At 41.4% G+C, this 20,409-nt stretch overlaps 2 protein-coding genes across 2 annotated transcripts in view; both read left to right on the plus strand.

Moving 5' to 3' along the window:
* The window catches only part of SNX6 (sorting nexin 6), a 49,258-nt gene extending 44,484 nt beyond the window's left edge, over positions 1 to 4,774 (plus strand). Inside the window, exon 15 of the mRNA XM_030559989.1 lies at positions 4,083 to 4,774. Within this exon, the coding sequence (XP_030415849.1) occupies positions 4,083 to 4,136 (54 nt within the window). The 3' untranslated portion in view covers positions 4,137 to 4,774. The remainder of the gene's footprint in view (positions 1 to 4,082) is intronic.
* Positions 4,775 to 8,717: 3,943 nt separating this feature from the next.
* On the plus strand, positions 8,718 to 19,310 carry EAPP (E2F associated phosphoprotein). Its single transcript, XM_030559304.1, has 6 exons — positions 8,718 to 8,877; positions 10,194 to 10,375; positions 14,363 to 14,461; positions 15,193 to 15,316; positions 15,978 to 16,094; positions 18,695 to 19,310. Exons 1-6 carry the CDS (start codon positions 8,804 to 8,806, stop codon positions 18,969 to 18,971), a joined length of 873 nt encoding a protein of 290 aa, XP_030415164.1. The 5' UTR covers positions 8,718 to 8,803; the 3' UTR covers positions 18,972 to 19,310.
* The last annotated feature ends 1,099 nt before the right edge of the window (positions 19,311 to 20,409 follow it).

The raw sequence follows: 20,409 nt of genomic DNA on the forward strand, positions 1-20,409 counted from the left end.
TCTGTTTGCAGCTCACTCGATTCACAACTCTCGCAGTTCACTCGGTTCACAAATTCAATATATTATGCTTATAAAAGCTCTTGAGCTGTAAGTGTGGAAGTCTGTATTTAATGTTTGGCTACCTCATTTGAAAGTCACAGGTAACCCTGGTTACCCCTTTAAAACCATCTTAGTTCTGTAACATTGAACTTGAATTACAGTTCATAAACAAGGTGGTGGTCATACTCTGGAACTGGTGAGGATAAACAGTGCAACTTGAGTGCAGTTTACATAGTTCAATCAACAACTCATTACAGAATTCTGATCTGGCAATTAAATTTAGATACTCAAATATGTAAGGTGGGACAGAACCCAGTTTTGACGTATTACATTAATACAGGTTTTTGTTGTCTTCTCCAAACGTAGGGGTTATGAGGGATGTGTATCTGAAAGATTTAGTATATGAAACTTGTTCTATTCTTAGAATATGAAATTTGTTCTATTCTGAAAGGGGGAAAAAATGCCCATCACCACAGATCAGAAAAGTTAAGTGGTGTACCACTTGTCAGAAGTGACTTATGCATTCTAATATGTCAGTGTTGGGATTTCCCTTAAACTTGAATGGATCTGTTTTCCCACTGATGCATGGATTTAATTAACATTTATGCTAATGAGTTTCCTACATAATTTTCCCATGTTGATATGAGAGTGCCTGTTGTTCAGTAGAATGGCTGGAATCCAAAATCCTCTATTTTTACATGTTTTACATATACTAGGCTGGCAACTAGATCGTCCTGTTACAGGCCAGAGACCACAATCTCTCATGTATTACTATCCATATACAGTACATACACATTTTGTCTATTCTGCCAGCATACTATATGCTCCACTCTACCTCATTCACCTTTCCGGCATCGGGCAAAGATCAACCTTTGCCATTATCAGTCTACCAACATGGGCCTCAGACTCCTGAGTTCCTATGACCTAGCAACATAGGTGATTCTCCCTGCACCTTACATGAGTTGGAAGGGTGGACATAACACTGTGTAGGTGTAATTCATATACACAACAGGAAAAACTTAGTTTCACTTGTGGAGTACTGGTGACTGCTGCCAGTGAGTGAGGATGGATGGGGTAAAGGATCAGACAAGACTAGTGTTTGCAATTTTAACTGACCTGATTCTCATTTCTCCAAAGAAGGGCAAAGGAAACAAAATCAACAGGCGGGATGGCTGTGAGATTTTTTTTTTTATATGAAGTCTTTTATACATAATTGAACTGCTTAATTTGGAGAGGAGAAGAATGGGGAGGAGATGCCAAGAATCTTAGTCGTTGTATAGGTTAAACAGAAGCAGTAGATTTTTTTTTTAAAACATATGAAAAGCTTCTTTATATTAAAAATCAAATTTGAAATTAAGATGATACATAAAGTGATGGAACTCACTGTTACAATAGTTTCCAAGAAAGACCTGGATTTGAATAAGAACAGAATTTAAAACTATAAAATTCATCAGTCCACATGCTTGACAGGATATATGTTCATTACTAACTGTGATCAAGAAGCTTTTTGCATGGTATAATTGTGCATTATGGGGTTTTGTCTGTCCATCTTTCATTGGACTGGATGAAATATTAGGATGTTCATTCTTACAGGATGTTCCTGTTTTCTTGCCCATACTCTTCAGCTTTAGATTGGAGTACAAACTCAGTACAATTTGTAACTGTAGAACAGAGCCAGATAATTGAAATTGCTAGAAATGGGATATGTAAAACAGATGGTAGCCAGCACACTGTGCCTTTTAACTTCCTTTAAATTCTAAAAGGTAACTTGTTTTCTAATAATGGCATTGTTGGGTTCTATAGTTAGCTCACTGATTTCCAGCCCATACTTGATTCATTTGTAAGTAAATATATATTTCTAACTGCCAGCCCTGTAAACTCAGTCTGGGATCAAAAGTCAAGTTGTTTGTTGCTTTCTACATCACTAGTAATGAAGATTTTGCCTGCCAACTTGTTTTTATTTACATCTGTACAACTAGGGATAGATTTGGCCTTGCAGCTTAAACTCGATTAACAGTTCTGATAATCACTCTTCTATAGCTCCTGTCTCTGCAGTGCGAACAAGTTAGCTTTTTATTTTGTCACTGCCAAAGTGGTAACATACATGGAACATGTCTGAGGAATAAGGTGCCACTTTTTGTAATTTTTCAGGATAGGACCATCCTTTAAATGATTGGTTTAGGGCATTTAATTGATTGTTTTCCTGTATTGCTCCAAAATAAATATCAAATTCCTGTCTAGTTTATTTTTACTGATATACTGTATTACTTGAATAATATGAATAATTCTGTTATGAGAATAATCTGACAATAGTAGTATTACTATCTTTTCTGAGTGAGGCGCACCTGAAAGAATAACTTCCACACAAATCAGTCATCCTTTTACAACTGAGAATTTAACTCTAAAAGAAAGGAGGACAAAAAGCGGGAATATGCTAATAAAGTTTGTGGATGACACAAAGCTGGGAGGTATTGCTAACACAGAGAAGGACCGGGATATCATACAGGAAAATCTGGATGGCCTTGTAAACTGGAGTAATAGTAATAGGATGAAATTTAATAGTGAAAAGTGCAAGGTCATACATTTAGGGATTAATAATAAGAATTTTAGTTATAAATTGGGGACACATCGGTTGGAAGTAACAGAGGAGGAGAAGGATCTTGGAGTATTGGTTGATCACAGGATGACTATGAGCTGCCAATGTGATATGGCCATTAAAAAAGCTAATGCAGTTTTATGATGCATCAGGCGAGGTATTTCCAGCAAAGATAAGGAGGTGTTAGTACCATTATATAAGGCACTAGTGAGACCTCATCTGGAATACCGTGTGCAGTTCTGGTCTCCCATGTTTAAGAGGGATGAATTCAAACTGGAACAGGTTCAGAGATGGGCTACTAGGGTGATCTGAATGGAAAACCTGTCCTATGAAAGGAGACTCAAAGAGCTTGGCTTGTTTAGCCTAACCAAAAGAAGGTCATGGGGGGATATGCTAGCTCTTTATAAATATATCAGAGGGATTAATATTAGGGAGGGAGAGGAATTATTTAAGCTTAGTACCAATGTGGACACAAGAACGAATGGGTATAAACTGGACACTAGGAAGTTTAGACTCGAAATTAAGACGAAGGTTTCTAACCATTAGAGGAGTGAAGTTCTGGAACAGCCTTCCAAGGGGAGTAGTGGGGGCAAAAGACATATCTGGCTTTAAGACTAAGCTTGATAAATTTATGGAAGGGATGGTATGATGGGATAGCCTAATTTTGGCAATTAATTTTGGCAATTGATCTTTGATTATCAGCAGGTAAGTATGCCCAGTGGTCTTTGATGGGATGTTATATGGGATGGAATCTGAGTTATTGCAGAGAATTCTTTCCTGGGTGCTGGCTGGTGAGTCTTGTTCACATGCTCAGGGTTTAGCTGATCGCCATATTTGGGGTCGGGAAGGAATTTTCCTCCGGGGCAAGTTGGCAGAGGTCCTGGAGGTTTTTCGCCTTCCTCTGCAGTGTGGGGCATGGGTCACTTGCTGGAGGATTCTCTGCAGCTTGAGGTCTTCAAACCACAATTTGAAGACTTCAGTAACTCGGGCATAGGTTATGGGTTTGTTACAGAAGTGGATGGGTAGGATTCTGTGGCCTGATTTGTGCTGGAGGTCAGACTAGATTATCATAATTGTCCCTTCTGACCTTAAAGTCTATGAGTCTAACAGACCTCTATGGTGAATTTGTTGTGTTTTGTATCACAAATAGGCTTTTGTTGAGATATGTTTGGGAAGGATATGAGATGCAGTAGAGAAGTTATTTAAACTAACCAAATTCAGAAAGTGTACTAGATCTCAAAATTTCTGTTTAGCGGTTCCTTGAGATTGGCTTGCTATGTTCAACAGAACTTTCTAAGAAATGAAAATTTCTTAAAACGAAAATATTTTACAAATGTTTTATAGCTATCCATGCTGCTTAATAAGTAATTTTATCTTCATTTAAAAATATTTTATACCTCAGAAAATATGGACATGTGATCATTGTTTTCTTTCTTTATTTCTACAGGGTAACTTGCAGCTGCTGCAGAGCTGCCTGGCAGTGCTAAATGGAGACACATAAAACACTCTGTCCATCCACTAACAAGGGCTGCCTTCTTCTGGATTTTGTTTTCATGACTTTTAATAGGGATTTACATCTCACCAGAGAAATCAGTTGGCAAAGTATGCATAAATAAGCTCCTCATCTCTGAAAAAGTGAAGACTCCTGAAAGCAGTTCCAGACTATATGAAGCAACAGCATACTCATTTATGCACATGTATTCAGACACACATTTATTTAATCATTGTATGCTTTCATTGTTCAGAAATCAAATGTCCCGTTTCTTTGTGAAAGTAGCCAATATAATTATGTTCATGTTATGAATAGTATTATGGTATGGCTGCCAATCTTATTTACCTGTGTAAGTAATTTCTGAAGTTGCCCATTTGAATGCATTGTTCAAATGGATTAAATATTGCCATTAGATGTTTGAATATTGTTATTATAAAGCATTGTATGCATTGTCTTAGTTTTTCCATGTTCTGGTATCAAGCATCTTAATGATTTTTTTCCAAATAATGAACATTTCTTAGAAATTTTGGAGAACTTTATGTAATCTTTATAATTATGATTTAAAAGGAAAAGCAAATGCATTAGTATGTTTGCCTTAACTTGTAGACTAATTCCAATTATTGTAAAATAAACTGTGAAATCAGTGATTTTTTTCTAAAACTATGCAGTCCTATCTATAATAATTTAAATAGGCATTTGTAGCAAATTTTGGTTAATTTGATCAGCATTTTCTTCACTCCTCCCCTGAAGCAAGTTGTCGAATAGTGTTGGATTGGACTGACCCTGCTTCCTGCTAGACTCTCTTCCAATAACTCTTCTCACTTAGATAAGCTAATAAACCTTCAAATTTATCTACTGGTATCCTCTAGTTCACTTAGACATTGTTTCAGACTTGGTTACTATTCTATAGGAAAGTAATTTTTAAAAAGAGTTCAGTTTTTTAGTAGGAAAGAGGAAGAAGAGTGGCAAAAGCATGAGTTTAGACAGCAGGGGAGGCAGTCAAAGAGACAGTGTTGCAATTGGCCCCTTCTTGGTTAAACATAAGTAGCTCTGTCTCAAAAAACAACCCCCAAAACAACAATTTAGACATGGAGTGGCAGGAATGAGAAGAGGGTCATGTTCCCCTGGCCAAAGTTTTGGGCTGTGACTCTTACTGACTTTGGATCCTTAGGATATGTCTACATTGGCAGAGTTACATTGTCATTCAGGGAGCGCTGAAGGGAAACCGCGGATGCATGTTCACACTGTCAGCTGCCTGCGCAATCGCATGTTCATACTTTCGGCACTTGCATCGGAATTTGGAGCAGTGCACTCTGGGCAGCTATCCTACAGAGCATCTCTTCCTCTTCTGCTGCTAAGAGTTGTGGTATAGACACTTCTGCACAGGTGCTCTGGAATTATGCAACAGAACTACAGCTCTGGAAAAAGACTCATGGTTCAAATCACTAACCAAAGACTCAGGCCTTGTCTACACTGGCAAGTTTCTGCGCAGTAAAGCAGCTTCCCCCCCAACTCCTGATCAGAAACAGGAGCGTTGACCTGGACTGTGGGTTCCACCAGAGGGGAAGGTCTCTGTGCTGTTCCCCGACCCCCATGGTGAGTGTCTGAGGCGAGAAAATCCGCCAATAAGCACAGGACGCACCAAGGTAGAGGAGGAACTTTGTCACAATACATACAGCTATGAGTTCAATTCACTGAGGTTTAGATTCATAGCAGAGAGGGGGAGCTTTGTAGTTGCAAAGAGTTCCTTTAGAATTCACTTCATAGGTTATAGTCCAATGTCCAAATAGCAAGTGACCCATGCCCCACACTGCAGAGGAAGGCGAAAAACCTCCAGGACCTCTGCCAACCTGCCCCGGAGGAAAATTCCTTCCCGACCCCAAATATGGCGATCAGCTAAACTCTGAGCATGTGAACAAGTAGGGCGTACTACCATAACTGAGACCTCAGTCTTGCGACTCAAACGTCCCCTGATGAAGCTTAAGCAAATCTGAGGTGACAGAATCAGGACCCAAGGATCTTTTATACAATTTCATGTCGTCTTCGACAAGTTGGGAGTAATTAGGATGACTTTGAAAGAGGTCCATTGCTGGTACTTAGCTATAGAATCAACATAAGGCAATTTTGCTTGTTCCTCCACCATTCACAGATTATTTGCTAGACATTTCAAAGAGAGATGAATACAGTGATATCCTGTGTTTACAATTCATTTAAATGCTAGGACAGGGGTAGGCAACCTATGGCATGAGAGCTGATTTTCAGTGGCACTCATGCTGCCCGGGTCCTGGCCACCAGTCGGGGGGGCTCTGCATTTTAATTTAATTTTAAATTAAGCTGCTTAAACATTTTAAAAACCTTATTTACTTTACATAAAACAATAGTTTAGTTATATATTATAGACTTATAGAAAGAGACCTAAAAATGTTAAAATGTATTACTGGCACGTGAAACCTTAAATTAGAGTGAATAAATGAAGTCTCGGCACACCACTTCTGAAAGGTTGCCGACCCCTGTGCTAGGATGTTCTTTTGATCTCTGAATTATCAGAATACACATAGACAGGGACTTCATGATATTGTCAACCCTATTCATACATATGTAAATACACAAAAATCATCTCTCCACATGTCTTTTGAGGGTTATTGTGCAGGATGCTTAACCCTTTATAGCCATGTGTCTCAGTGGCATACCTTCAGAGGACCGCTGTAATAGACCTGGGCGTAGCCCGAGCACAGAAAGCTGTACACATTGGGGTGTTGTTTTTACAGTGCTGCAGTTGCGCAGTTTGTGTGCAGTAAGTGGCTTGGTAGTGTGTACACAGTGGCAGTTACACCACAGAAGCTGCTTTACTGTGCAGAAACCTGCCAGTGTAGACAAGGCCTGAGTCTTTGGTTAGTGATTTGAACCATGTCTTTTTCCAGAGCTGTGGTTCTGTTTTCTAGAGCACCTGTGCAAAAGTGTCTATACCACAGGTTCTCAAACTGTGGTCCGCAAGCTCCATTCTAAGGTGTGTGCAGGCGTGGGTCCACTAATTAGGTGCCTGTACTCTAGAGAAGATGCACGTGTAAGGGGATGTAAGTGGGAGGGGGCATTAGGGTGAGAAGAGGGGGTTGGGGGACTTTAGGAGGTGCAGGGCTATGGTGGCTAGAGAAAGAGGTAACTTTCCCCAGCTCCAGGGCTGCAGTTGCCAGGGAGAGACCCCCCTCCTTCCCAGCCCCAGCTCAGGGGCTGCTGTGGCGGAGGAGAGAGGGCACATCCATTGCATTAGAAAGTTAAGACTACTGATATTATTTGTAGAACAAAAAATGTTATTTTTTTTTATATAGCTCTTTTATCCAAAGCACTTTACAATAGTTTGCTAACAGTACAAACAACATTTGGAAAGATCATTAAGTGATCCACTGAGACCATCAGCAATTTTCAAGTGGTTGGGGTGGGGAGGGTGTTGAGAACCACCGGTCTATACCTTGTTATCTGTTTCATAACTCCCATTCAATCTTGGAATTGCTGCTTGTGTTGCTTTGTGGACACTTGGCAGCGCAGCAGGGATTTGGATAAACGGGTTTTGTGTTGGAGATCCAGACAGAAGTGAGTTAATATGCCAATAACTGGATCTCCTACATGGGTTCACACTGATACCATTTTTGGGTCTCAGAACAGAAGTAGTTTCAGACACGAGTAAGATGCACAGTGCAAACCTCCCTTTACTCTGGGGGATTGTACAGATATGTAGCTACACAGGTATAAATTCCTGACTTTAGACAAGCCCTTAAAGAGGAGCTGATGCTGAAAATGCTGTTTGCATCATGCATTGGATTGTTTAGCTTCCAACTTTGAAAATCAACATTTCCAGTGACTACACATGCATATCATTATTTCCAGTTGTGTCTATAATAATATGCTATTCATTTTAGGGATCATTTCTTTTATGTATGTATTTTGAGGAGCTCATAATCTATAATCAGACTATAGGAGAAAAGAAGTACGAAACATATCCTGAAAAAAAGGAAATAGATAAAATAGGACCTCTAAACTTCCTACAGCAACAGCAGTGTTTGTTCCATCCCTGTAGTTAATCCGTTCCTCCAAGAGGTGGTTGGTAGGTCAGTTGAGATGGAAGAATACTGCCCATTACAGTGGGTTACATCGGCCTAACTCCAGCGATCAGAGTGAAGTTTTTCACAGCGCTGAAGGTTTTAGGGAGGCGGGGGATGTTGCACCATTGTAAAAAGCAGTTTATTGCACTGGGCTTGCACCTTCCCCAACAGGGTGACCAGATGTCCCGGTTTTCTAGGGACAGGCCCGATTTTTGGGTCTCCTTCTTATATAGGTGCCTATTAGCCTCTGCCCCGGTTTTTCACATTTGCTGTCTGGTCACCCTACCCCGTGCATTAGCCCCGATCAGTGCGTGGCTCTCCCGTGCTGCTGCGCTTGGATAAAGGCAGGCGGAGGTGGGCGGCCTCCTTGATCCGGGGATCGGACCCCAAGAAGGAGCCCGGTGGTCTGTTGGCCGCTGCCGCAGCGCTCGCAGGGGCCTAGCAAAGCCGGGGCGGGGCGCGGCGCAGGAGCGGAAGCGGAGCAGGTTTCCGGGCAGACCGGGCTTGGGGACCGAGTTCGCCGCTGCACCGAGCGGAGGGGGGCGGCCAGAGCAGAGAGGGAGCTGGTCGGGTGTCGCCATGAGCCGCCTGCGGGAGGACGAGGATCCCTACCTGATCGAGGAGCCGAGCGATGAGGAGCCGGGGCAGAGCAGGTACCGAGCGACCCGCGGAGGGGACGGGGGTGAGAGAGTCCCCGGCAGAGCCTGACTGGGCCTGGCGTCCCCGTGACTGACGCGGGCAGAGACGCGCCGGTGCCCGGGCGGGACTCCGAGGGGTCACGCGAAGATCCTGCTTCTTTCCTCTCCTCTTCCAATAAAGTTCCATACTTCGGCCTGCAGGGGCTAGAAATGACTCCAGCACCCGCACGCCCAGCGTAAAGTAACCGGAATGTACAGACAGGCAAAGTGAGCCAGCCTGCAGGAGAACTCCCTAGAGTCCCACCTTAATGAGCATAACACCTGATGTAACAAATGCGGCGTAAAGCTCGTTTCAGCTCAGCTCAAACACCTGCTTATGACGCTTTACCTTTTTCAATCTCAGATCTGATCCATCCATCATTTCTTGCCGCTGTAAAAATTTTAAATGGATAATAAATCCTTAAAACCCATAGGTTTGTACAACTGAGAATGTCTCCATTGAAAAATGTTTAAAAGTACATATTAGTATTAGCTTTTGAAATTATTTCTTTTAAAAGAGAATTCTCCCAGGCTTATCTATATTCCCATTTCAGTTTCTAGTCCTACTTTGTTTTATTTTCATTGTTTGTTTTGGGTTATTGTAGTGCCTTGTAACACCCTGAAAACTAAATGTATAGGTTTATTGGCATTGTGATTGCATCAGTGTAAGTAAGCATACATGGTTCGTTGCAAGAGCACTACAGGAACACATCTTACATTCTCATAAAGACTTCTTAAAAATGGTCTTGTGCACTGTTGACTCCTCAATTCCCACACTGTGTCACCACACATAGAAGTTTCTTATTGCACCGCTGCTGTGCATTGCCAAGAAATGAACTACAAGGAGCATATACTGGAAGGGAGGCAGGCTGTAATTTATGGTGAACAGTATACAATGTCACTCAAATGCAATTTCCTTCTTTAAAGGAAACAATTTTCTAGGACTTTTTTCAAAACTTGCTGCTGTGTTGTTTTTTTAACTTACAATCAATAATTTTTTGTTTAAACTGAAATATTTAAGATGCCAGTCCTGCAGTTGACAATGCATAGGTAGATTGTTGTGCTTATCCGCAGACCCACTGACTTCAGTGTCAATTGCAGGATTGTGGCCTTAGTATATAGGCCAAAATGCAGCAGTAGTCCAACTAAAATGGTAAAATATGTCCAGTCATTAGACAGATGAGTTGTTCCAATACTTCAGAACAATTCAAAAGAGATTTTTATTGCATCAATAGAAAGGTTGATATTTTAAACCAATAATAATGGATTTTAATACTTTAAATATCCTATAGCTCAGAAGATGAAGTGGATGTGCTTTTATATGGCACTCCCGATCAGAAGCGCAAACTGATAAGGGAGTGCCTTACTGGAGAAAGTGAATCTTCAAGTGAAGATGAGTTTCAAAAGGAAATGGAGGCAGAACTAAACTGCACCATGAAAACTATGGAAAGCAAGTGGAAGTCACTAGAAATAGGTAATTATATCTGTTTTAGTATTTGCTCTTCTATACAATAGTCAATTATAGGGTGGCTAAGTTAATGCATTATTTGACTCTTCAGTTTGGTGTGTTCACTGATAATCATAGCTGGATATTTGTGCTAAAATGATCAGCAATTAACTAGTTCACCTAGCCATTTAAATTTAAACTACTATCAATGTCCCAGTGCTCATTTAGATGAATGGGGCATTTCATGCTTTCCAGGATTTTTCTTCCTTTCTTGGTCTTGCAGAGCTTCTGCTCTTTCATTTAGTGGCTTGCCTTCCTTGGTCCACTGCTCCTTTTTAGGGAGTCTCCAGTCCTGTTCTTGTACATGAGGGGCTGGGGCTGGGGCTGTACTTCTCCCCCTGCCTCCAGTGGCTCCCTGATGTTGCCAGGATTTGGATCACCTGCTCTTAGAAGGGACAACAGGCAGCAGATTCCCTCCATCTGCTGCAGATCATCTTCAGAGCTGTTAGCCACCACTTCTGACATATGGGACTTAGCCTCTATGACATGGGGCTCTAGGAAGTGGTCACCTACTGGCAATAGAGAGGAAAGAAGTAAAAATAAAATACTACTTATGTTACAAAGTGAAAAAGAAATTGCTTACTGCCCAGGAGCCCACAGAGCTAGAAGAGTTTAATTGGAGAATAGAGCTACACTAAAGGGTTTTTCTAGAGTAGAGTTTGAGGCCTTGGCTACACTGGAGAGTTGCAGTGCTGTAAAGCCACTACCAGCGCTGCAACTTACTCCCTGTCCACACTGGCAAGGCACATACAGCACTGTATCTCCCTGGCTACAGCACTGGTTGTACTCCACATGGACGAGAGGAATAAAGGGAACAGTGCTGGTGCTGCAGCACTGGAGTGCCAGTGTAAACAGCGATTAATATTACTACGCTGTAACTGACCTCCGGAATTTTCCCATAATGCTTTTAATGAAAGAACTGTCTTTGTTTTGTTATGATGCCTCTCTTTGTTTTGTTGTGAACTCGGGGCTCCAGGAGGAAAACAAACACAGCTACTGTTTGCTTGAGCAGAGACAGGCAGGGAATGTCCACAGCTAGTGTTTGTTTGAGGAGAGAAACAGCAGGGGAGGGGGGTCCATCGGAGGAGCTGCTTATCTGGTCTGAAGGCTATTTGCATCTAAGAGTGAATGAGAGAGGGGTGGGGGAAGTGGTCGGAATTTGCAAGGCAGGGAGTGACACAGTGTGGGCTCCAAAAATCCACTCTCTCCCCCCCCCCCACACCCTGTCACACTCCACCCCACACCCCTCTTTTGAAAAGCATGTTGCAGTCACTTGAACGCTGGGATAGCTGCCCATAATGCACCACTCCCAACACTGCTGCAAATGCTACAAATGTGGCCACACTGCAGCGCTTGTAGCTGTCAGTGTGGCCACACTGCAGCGCTTTCCCTACACAGCTGTACAAAGACAGCTATAACTCCCAGCACTGTACAGCTGCAAGTGTAGCCAAACTCTGAGATTCTGTTTTAACTTGAGTGAATTGATTGCTGATTAAATTGTGTTAACTAACAGAATTGCAAATGCTAATCTGGACATGGTACAAATATTTGTTCCAAGACACACACATCTGTGGTTTACCATGGCTGTCACAGAATAAATGTTTCTAGTCTTTGACTAGCATTTTAGATAACACAGCCACTTTTTAAGCTTAGTGGTGCTGGTCTAACCTTAGTGGCTTTGAGCAATCTTCACACTGCTTTTGTAGGCTTTAAAGCTTTGCTTTCTCTCTGAGCACTTGTAATGTTCCGAACATTCTTAAGTGAAAATCAAGTGTTTAAGGCATCTAAAGCAGCTACAAGGATTCCCTTCTCAGGCCTTGGCTACGCTGGTGCTTTACAGCGCTGCAACTTTCTCGCTCAGGGGTGTGACACCCCCCCCCTCCCACCCGAGCGCAGCAAGTTACAGCGCTGTAAAGCGCTAGTGTAAACAGTGCCGCTCCCAGCAATGTAAGCTAATCCCGGCAGGGAGGTGGAGTATCTGCAGTGCTGGGAGAGCTCTCTTCCAGCGCTGGGGCTGCGACCACACTCTCACTTCAAAGCGCTGCCATGAGGAGCGCTCCCGCAGCAGCACTGTACAGCTGCAAGTGTAGCCATACCCTCAGAAGGAAAGGAATGGTGTTTGATGTGTTGAACTTGGTAAACCTCAGTCCCTAGGTGTGCCACAGTTTTAAAGCATTGGTGTTGGCTAATGTATCATTATATAGCAAACAGCGTTCAGTTCCATTTTGTGTTTTTTATAAGTTAAAATGGTGCTGGTAGGAGGAGTATATTTGAATGTAATCAATTAGAGTGAATAACATACACTTCAAACAGTGTCATTATTTTCTCAAAAAGCTATCAGATTGGAACTAGTTAAAATCAAAATGTGTTAATGGGCAAAAAAAAGATTTTAAACCTTAGCCTCTTGACAGAACACCGATTAAAAAATACACCTCTACCCCGATATAACGTGACTTGATATACCATGAATTCGAATATAATGTGGTAAAGCAGTGCTCCGGGGGGAGAGGGGCTGCACACTCCAGTGGATCAAAGCAAGTTCAATATAATGTGGTTTCACCTATAATGCGGTAAGATTTTTTGGCTCCCAAGGACCGCATTATATCAGGGTAGAGGTGTATTTCGAAAGCGAGGGCTTGGCTACACTCACACTTTACAGCGCTGCAACTGGGGTGTGAAAAAACACCCCCCTGAGCGCTGCAAGATACAGTGCTGTAAAGTGTCAGTGTAATCAGGGCAGCAGCGCTGGGAGCGTGGCTCCCAGCGCTGCACGCTACACCCGTAAGGGATGTGGTTTACATGCAGCGCTGGGAAAGCTCTCTCCCAGCGCTGCCGCTCTGACTACACTCACACTTCAGAGCGCTGCCGCGGCAGCGCTTTGAAATTCCAAATGTAGCCATACCCCTAGTCTATGAACTGGGAGTATAATTAACTCTCTTACAGCAGAATTAAAAGCTGCTTCTGAATAGCCAAAACTTTCCATCCCCAGAGTGCTTCCCTGAGATATTTCTGTTCTTTGTGATTCAGAGTGACATAATAGCCAGGGGGATTAGTTTCTTACTCTTGAGGAGACCATGTGTTTCTTTGTTCCTGTTACAAAATGCATAGTGAGATATTCTTAATTATCTTCCCAAGTCACCTATTAAAAGGTCTATTTTAAACAGGATCTTTGATTTGCAGACATTTCAGCAAGATAAATCTCGTTTTTCCAGTTAGCTGGACAGATGTGAACCTGTGCACAGTTTCCAGTTAATAATCTTTGTATTACCAAAGAGGCCATGTAACACTTTCCCAGGTAGAGTTCCATAATTTGCAAATGATAGTTCACCCCAGACTATACTCTGACCATCCTTTTGAGCTGACATTATGTCCGTTAGTTGCTTTATGATTGGTATATCTGTGCCTAGAGAAGATGATGTAGGTGCATTTTATAATTTAGGCCTCAATCCTGCAAAGACTTCAGTGTATGTACCTTCATGCACTGGCTTCAATGGGACTCTTCACACTGCATAGAGTACGGTACAATCAGTTTAGTGTTTAGGAGATTTAATAGCATTTATATAACACTTTATTTTCGAGATAAAGTTAGACACATCAGCTAGTGAGTTACTGGTATAAACTGATAGGTCTCAATTTTAGACAGGTTCTCAACTAATGTGTCTAAATTTAACTCTAAATAAAGTGTTATGTAAGTGCTATTAAATCTCCTAAATATTAAACTAACCATATCACCATCCATGCATTGATTTCACTGGGACTACTCACATGGTGAAGTTACACATGTGCATAAGAATGGGATCCCAGTTGCTTTTTCAAACAGTTAAAGGGAATGTGCCTTTGGTGATCCCTCTTCCTGAATTCACTCTTAGAGATATAGTCTGTTTCTCTATATTGGACTCATAATGGCTAATTCTGGTGCTTTCTTATTTTGTTTGGTTATAATTTCATAAATAGGTACTTCCTCAAGTACTGGACAAGCTGGAACAGTCACCACTACAAAGTACTATGATGACGTTTATTTTGACTCTGATTCGGAGGATGAAGATAAAGTAGGTAAATGACTGAGGAAAGAGTTGGCCACCTCTATAGCCATATACCCTGCTCCAGACCTTGAAGAGTCCTCTCTAAAGTCTGAGACTGTGACTGGAGAGGGCCTGGAGGGCAGGTGGTTTGGTTGGAGGCATGTATGTCATCTCACACCACCACCAAAATTCTGAAAAAGAGAGAATTTATATAGCCTGGTGCTGCATTAATCCTTCTGTGACAGTGTTCAGCAGCAGTGATCCAAGTCTTTGTTTTAATGGGGATTTTTAGTGATTTTAGCACAGCAAAAATGAAGTAGAAACTGTTGCTTTCGTTAATTAGTTACATAGAACATTGGTTCTCAGTGACGGGGCTGCAAGCAGGTTTCAGGGGGTCCATCAAAATAAACCAGAGAGGGGCCAGCGTTAGACTCACTGGGCCCCAGGGCAGAAAGCCAAAGCCTGAGCCCCACTACCCAGGGCAAAAGCCAAAGCCTAAGAACTTAGCTTCGCAGGGGCCCCCTGTGCTATGGGGCCCTGGGCAACTGCCCTGTGTGCTGTTCCTAATGCTAGCGGCTTTTAATCTACTGGATTTGCAGAAAAAAGTTGTGGCACAGGTTGGCCATGGAATTTTTATAGCATGTTGGAGAGTGGAGGGGCTCAGAAAGAAAAAGGTTGTGGACCCCTGAAATAGATATTAGTTTTCTGTTTAATGGATCATATTATTTGGGAGATTCAACTATGTTTGCCCAAATCTCTCAGGTACACAGGTGGCCAGGAAAAAAAAAAGACATCAGCAGCGCCGGATTCCTACTAACGATGAGCTACTCTATGATCCAGAAGAAGATGATCGAGACCAAGAGTGGGTGGACTCTCAGAGACGAGGGTAAGCAGCTGTAAACATTTTAACCCTTGAAAATATTGTTGAATATGCCAAGTAACTTAACAGACTGTGCGGTAAAGGCAGTATGTCTAAAAGTTGTTTTGTTGATTCAGAGCTTCATTTGAAACTAGCGTGAATGCATTTTTGTTTTTGACAGGCTTGGAATTTAGTGAGGCAGAAAAAGAGTGTTTGGATAAAATGGAAAGAGCCTGGAGCTTCTTTTCTGTGGGATTTTGGGGGAGGTGTATGAAGTAAAAATCCCTCGGACTGCAGGAAAACTAGATTCTGCAGTTTAACAAGAACTGATGAAAGCAGAATTAAATGGCTTTTGGTGATTACACCTAGAAAAAATGCACTCTACTTCACACAGCACAAAGGATCATGACACAAAAATCCACACTCAGTTAAGAGTCAAACTCCTGAGCAAATTAAAAACCCATTCATACCAATAAAATATAAAAATGAGGGTGAGAGACAAATGTTGGCGCTTTATTTTTTTCCAGCGATTTGAATCTGTGTACTTTGGACTGGGAGAGCAGGGTTCCCAGAGGTATCAAACATTTGCTGTCTGGGGTTTTTGGTTGTAAATACAGCTTTAAGGGTCAGTCTAGATGCGTAACCTGCAGAGATGGATATTTTCACCTGTTTGTTTACTTCTTTGTAGGTACCAAAATATAAGAAGAACTCAGCAGCAGCAGTTCAAACCTCCAGCCATTCCAAACAGTGATGCTGTTTTGAACTGCCCTGCTTGCATGACTACATTGTGCTTTGATTGTCAGAGGTAATTACTGAATCATAAACATTAAATGATCTTTCTGTAATGTCTTATTTTCAGCTGCAGTGAAATATGTAATTTACACTTATTAGTTTTAAACTGAGCAGATGTGTCATTATGGAAGTAAAGGTGTGGATTCAACACATGCACGCAATTATATTTCACTTTGGCTCAGCAGTAGCAAATCTAGGATTTTTCTGTAGAGAGATCGGGGTGGGACCAGTATGGAAATAAGCAATATGTAGAAAAGTGTTTTGCAAATTCACTGAATATTTATGAGACAGTGATTTGCACTATATCTAATGCTTTTCAGAAGAGTTAATCTTAAAGATCCTGTCTATTTTGCAAACCAGTCAGTCAGCTGTATTTTCAGTCAATTTGTTAGTGGCTTGGCTCAACCTCTTAATGACTAAATGATCGAATACTCAAATGATACTCAGTTTTGTGGTACATTGATAGTTTTTCAGCTAAGCAAGAGTTTGAGTTTGGGGGGAAGTGGTAGTCATAGGCAGATTAGTAAATATCCCTAGCAATACATTGATATTATGAAAGAATATTGGGTCACAGTGAACTAGTATTCCAGAGTCAATACAGGACATTGAGATGAAGGTACTGGGTTCATATATAGTAGTAAATGTTTGGCTGAGCTGCAGGAAAATGCCTTTGTTCTTGCCCAAAACAATTTTCTGGAGTGTTCAAATGATTTTTAACTCAGTCTGGACTTCACTATCCTAAGCATTATAATGATCTTTGATGCCTAGTCTTACGTTCTTGACACTATGTATTAATTTTCTTAATATTGTAACTGCGTTGGTACCCACCTTGTCCCAGATTTTGAAGAGAGAAATCTTAACAAAAAGACAAATTTGAGAGGGGGAAAAATTTAACACCTTCCTCTCTGAACTCGTGGCTGCCATCTGCTACACTTTGTACTTCTCACTTGGTTTTCTTTAGCCTTCTGGGCTCTGTGCTGCATACAAAAGTTGCACACTCTTCTTGAGATGTAGATTTTCGAGACTGTATAATGATGCTCACAAAGGCCCAGTCCTGAGAAGTGTTGAGCTCTCTTATCTGTTTACCTTAATGGCAGTTGCCTGGTGTTTCAAGCTTTGAAAGGACTGCTTGACTAAAATAGAGGAAGTCACTGTTCATACTGAGGGCTTGTCTACATCACAAAGTTGCAGCGCTGGTGAGGGGGTTACAGCGCTGCAACTTAGGAGGTGTACACATCTGCAGGGCATCACCAGCGCTGCAACTCCCTGTTTGCAGCGCTGGCCGTACTCCCGTTTTGCCTCGGGTGTAGAGGATCCAGCGCTGGTGATCTAGCGCTGGTAATCAAGTGTAGACACTTACCAGCGCTTTTCTTGACCTCCGTGGAATAAGCAGGTATCCCAGCATACCTGAGGAAGCGTCTGGTAATCAAGCAGGTCTCCTTCCCTGGTTTGCAGGGGGGTTTGGGGAACGCGAGAGCAAACCGCGGCGAAGCTGGTCTCCTTCCCCGGTTTGCTCTCGCGTTCCCCGAACCCCCGAGCAAGCAGGTCTCCTTCCCTGCGGTTTGCAGGGGGGTTCGGGGAACGCGAGAGCAAACCGCGGGGAAGCTGGTCTCCTTCCCCGGTTTGCTCTCGCGTTCCCCGAACCTCCGTGCAAGCAGGTCTCCTTCCCTGCGGTTTGCTCTCGCGTTCCCCGAACCCCCCTTGAAGCCGCCCAACAGCGCTGCAGTGTGGCCACATCTAACACCACTTGCAGCGCTGGTTGCTGTAAGTGTGGCCACTCTGCAGCGCTGGCCCTATACAGCTGTACTAATACAGCTGTAACAACCAGCGCTGCAAAATTGTAGATGTAGATATACCCTGAGAAAAGTCTTTGAAAGCCAAAACTGAATGAGAGAAGCTAGGTATGTCTGGGTCAGGTTCGTGGTTGAATGATCATCTTAGCCGGGAAGAGTTGGGAACACACAGCATGGAGCTGAATTGAGGAACAGTAAAACAGAATTTTATTAGGATGGAAACAGGCAAATTACAAATTATAGTGTGTGTGTGACCCCTTCCTTGAATGCTGTCCTGAAGGTTGGATCTGAAATGATCTTTCTAGGGTAAATATATTAGCTCAAAAATTTAACAATTTAAGATACTAAATTTAAATGGCATTAGATTTGTGGTTCATAAACATTTTTCTGAAAAACAAAATTAGTTTTGGACTGATCTGAATCATGAGAAATGACAGGCTTAAAATGATTTTGAATATTTCATGTTGGGGGGCAAAGGATGGTTCAAATTCTGGCTTCTAATCTTTGTCCCATTTTTAGCCATAAATCACCATTCATGATTCCATAGTAATATAGCTATGTAGTTCAGGGATACTTATCAAAATAAGCATCTATTTATTTTTACATAGCTTAACTTCAAAACTAAAGAAATGCTACATTTTCCTGGCTTTTGTAGTTGTGATTTTTGCTTTGTTTATAAGACTTCACTTTTGACAGGTTGCTAGTCCTTTGATTTGGTGCTTCCTGTCTTCAGTCCTACCTTCAGCAGTGTTAACCAGTTTTGTGGAAGCAGAATTGTATAGGAGAATATGACTGTTGCATTTTCTTCTCTTCTTCCTAGACATGAATCCTACAAAACACAGTACAGAGCAATGTTTGTGATGAACTGCTCAGTTAACAAAGAAGAGGTCCTAAAATACAAAGGCCCGGTGAACAAGAAAATAAAGAAGAGGCATAAGAAAATGAAACACAGCAATGAGATCATCACTGGGCAAACAAATCAGGAAGAGGAGGAAGTATATCATCCAGTCAAATGTACCGAATGTTCAACTGAAGTGGCAGTCTTGGATAAAGATGAAGTTTTCCATTTCTTCAATGTTCTAGCAAGTCACTGTTAATGTGGAAAAACAGCTGTGCTGTTTAAGACTATGAAATCTCAAAAATGTGGACAATATTTTATCATTTTTTAAAAAAAACAACCCTTTTGTATCATTTGAAAAGTCTTAAACAGTCATTGAAAGAATCTTTGTAAAACTTCATGGAAGAGATACAGTTAACTGATCACATTTGGGAGCAATGTTCTCTCAGTCCCTCAGATAATGATAAAAGCATAGAGAGTTTAAATTCATATACATAGTATGCAATATTTTTGTGTATTAGAACCATTGCTCATGTACATATGCAATATGTTGACGTGTGTTAAACTGTTGCTTAGAATAAAAACGCTGTAAACTGGAGATCTTCTCCATACTTGGATTGAGTGATTTTAGGGTGCTGATTGTGTTGATGTATTTGGATACGGACCCCACTAAAGTGTCTAAATACGGATGTTTTTATTTATGCACATTGGAAGGTTTTGTATTCTTTTTGCTTTGTTCCCTACACATCTCATTTAAGCAAAAATATTTAAACTTAAGAGATAAAAAAACCCCTGAGCTTTAATTATCGATTGTAGGTAAGTAAGATAGGCTTTTTTATGTTTTCTGTTACATTTTTTCCCATTTGTGATGACTGATGGACATATCTTAAGAAAAAGATGTGTATACAATCAATTCTGTTGTCATGGAAATAGCTGTTTGTTTTTCCTCTTTGTTTAGTAGACTGATAATTTTATTATGGCAGCAATGAATGGCTTTTCTTATCTGGTAGTTTGGACTTTTTGTCAACCACAATTCAAAGTCACTGTCAAGTTAATGGTTGGTCCATTAATCTGCTTGACAAAGCATACTCCCAGAAGCTAGCCTCTTGGTTTTGATTACCTAAGAGCACTTTTTCTATTGCTGTGTTTCTCAGTATTTCTCAGACTTTTCAGATTGGTGATGACTTATTCAGTGAAATATTTTCATTACCTCCTTGTGTTTACTTATAAAAGTAAGAATGAAAAGTATCAGTTATAAGCCTATATAATTAGTGTATGTATTTTGAGAAGTTGACAGAGAATACTTGACTTTGAAGGATAAAGGTGGACATGGAGTGAGATTTTCTTTGCATGACTAATAACATTTTCAGTGCCTCAACCTTCCAGATTGCCTTTTGTTGTTGGTTCTTTTGGGGCCCACAACCCACTGGTTGAAAAACACCTGTATAGCTATCCAATGCTTCATCAAATCAAATAAGCAAACCTAGTAACCAAATGAGTAATCTGGAATTTTATATTGAAGCATGCTGACCCTTTTAAGAATCGGTGCCATGAGCCGCGCTGGTGGTGGGGATTTGGCCCTCTAAGGCTGAGGAACTCTAGGAAATGTAGTTCCAGGAAGAAATCATGACTCTGCTGGGACTATATATGGTGAGCCTGGGACCAAGTTTGAAGCAGGCTGGGATGGAAATAAGACC

The sequence above is a fragment of the Gopherus evgoodei genome, chromosome 4 (genome assembly GCF_007399415.2).
Source record: "Gopherus evgoodei ecotype Sinaloan lineage chromosome 4, rGopEvg1_v1.p, whole genome shotgun sequence".
Classification (NCBI taxonomy): Eukaryota; Metazoa; Chordata; order Testudines; family Testudinidae; genus Gopherus; species Gopherus evgoodei.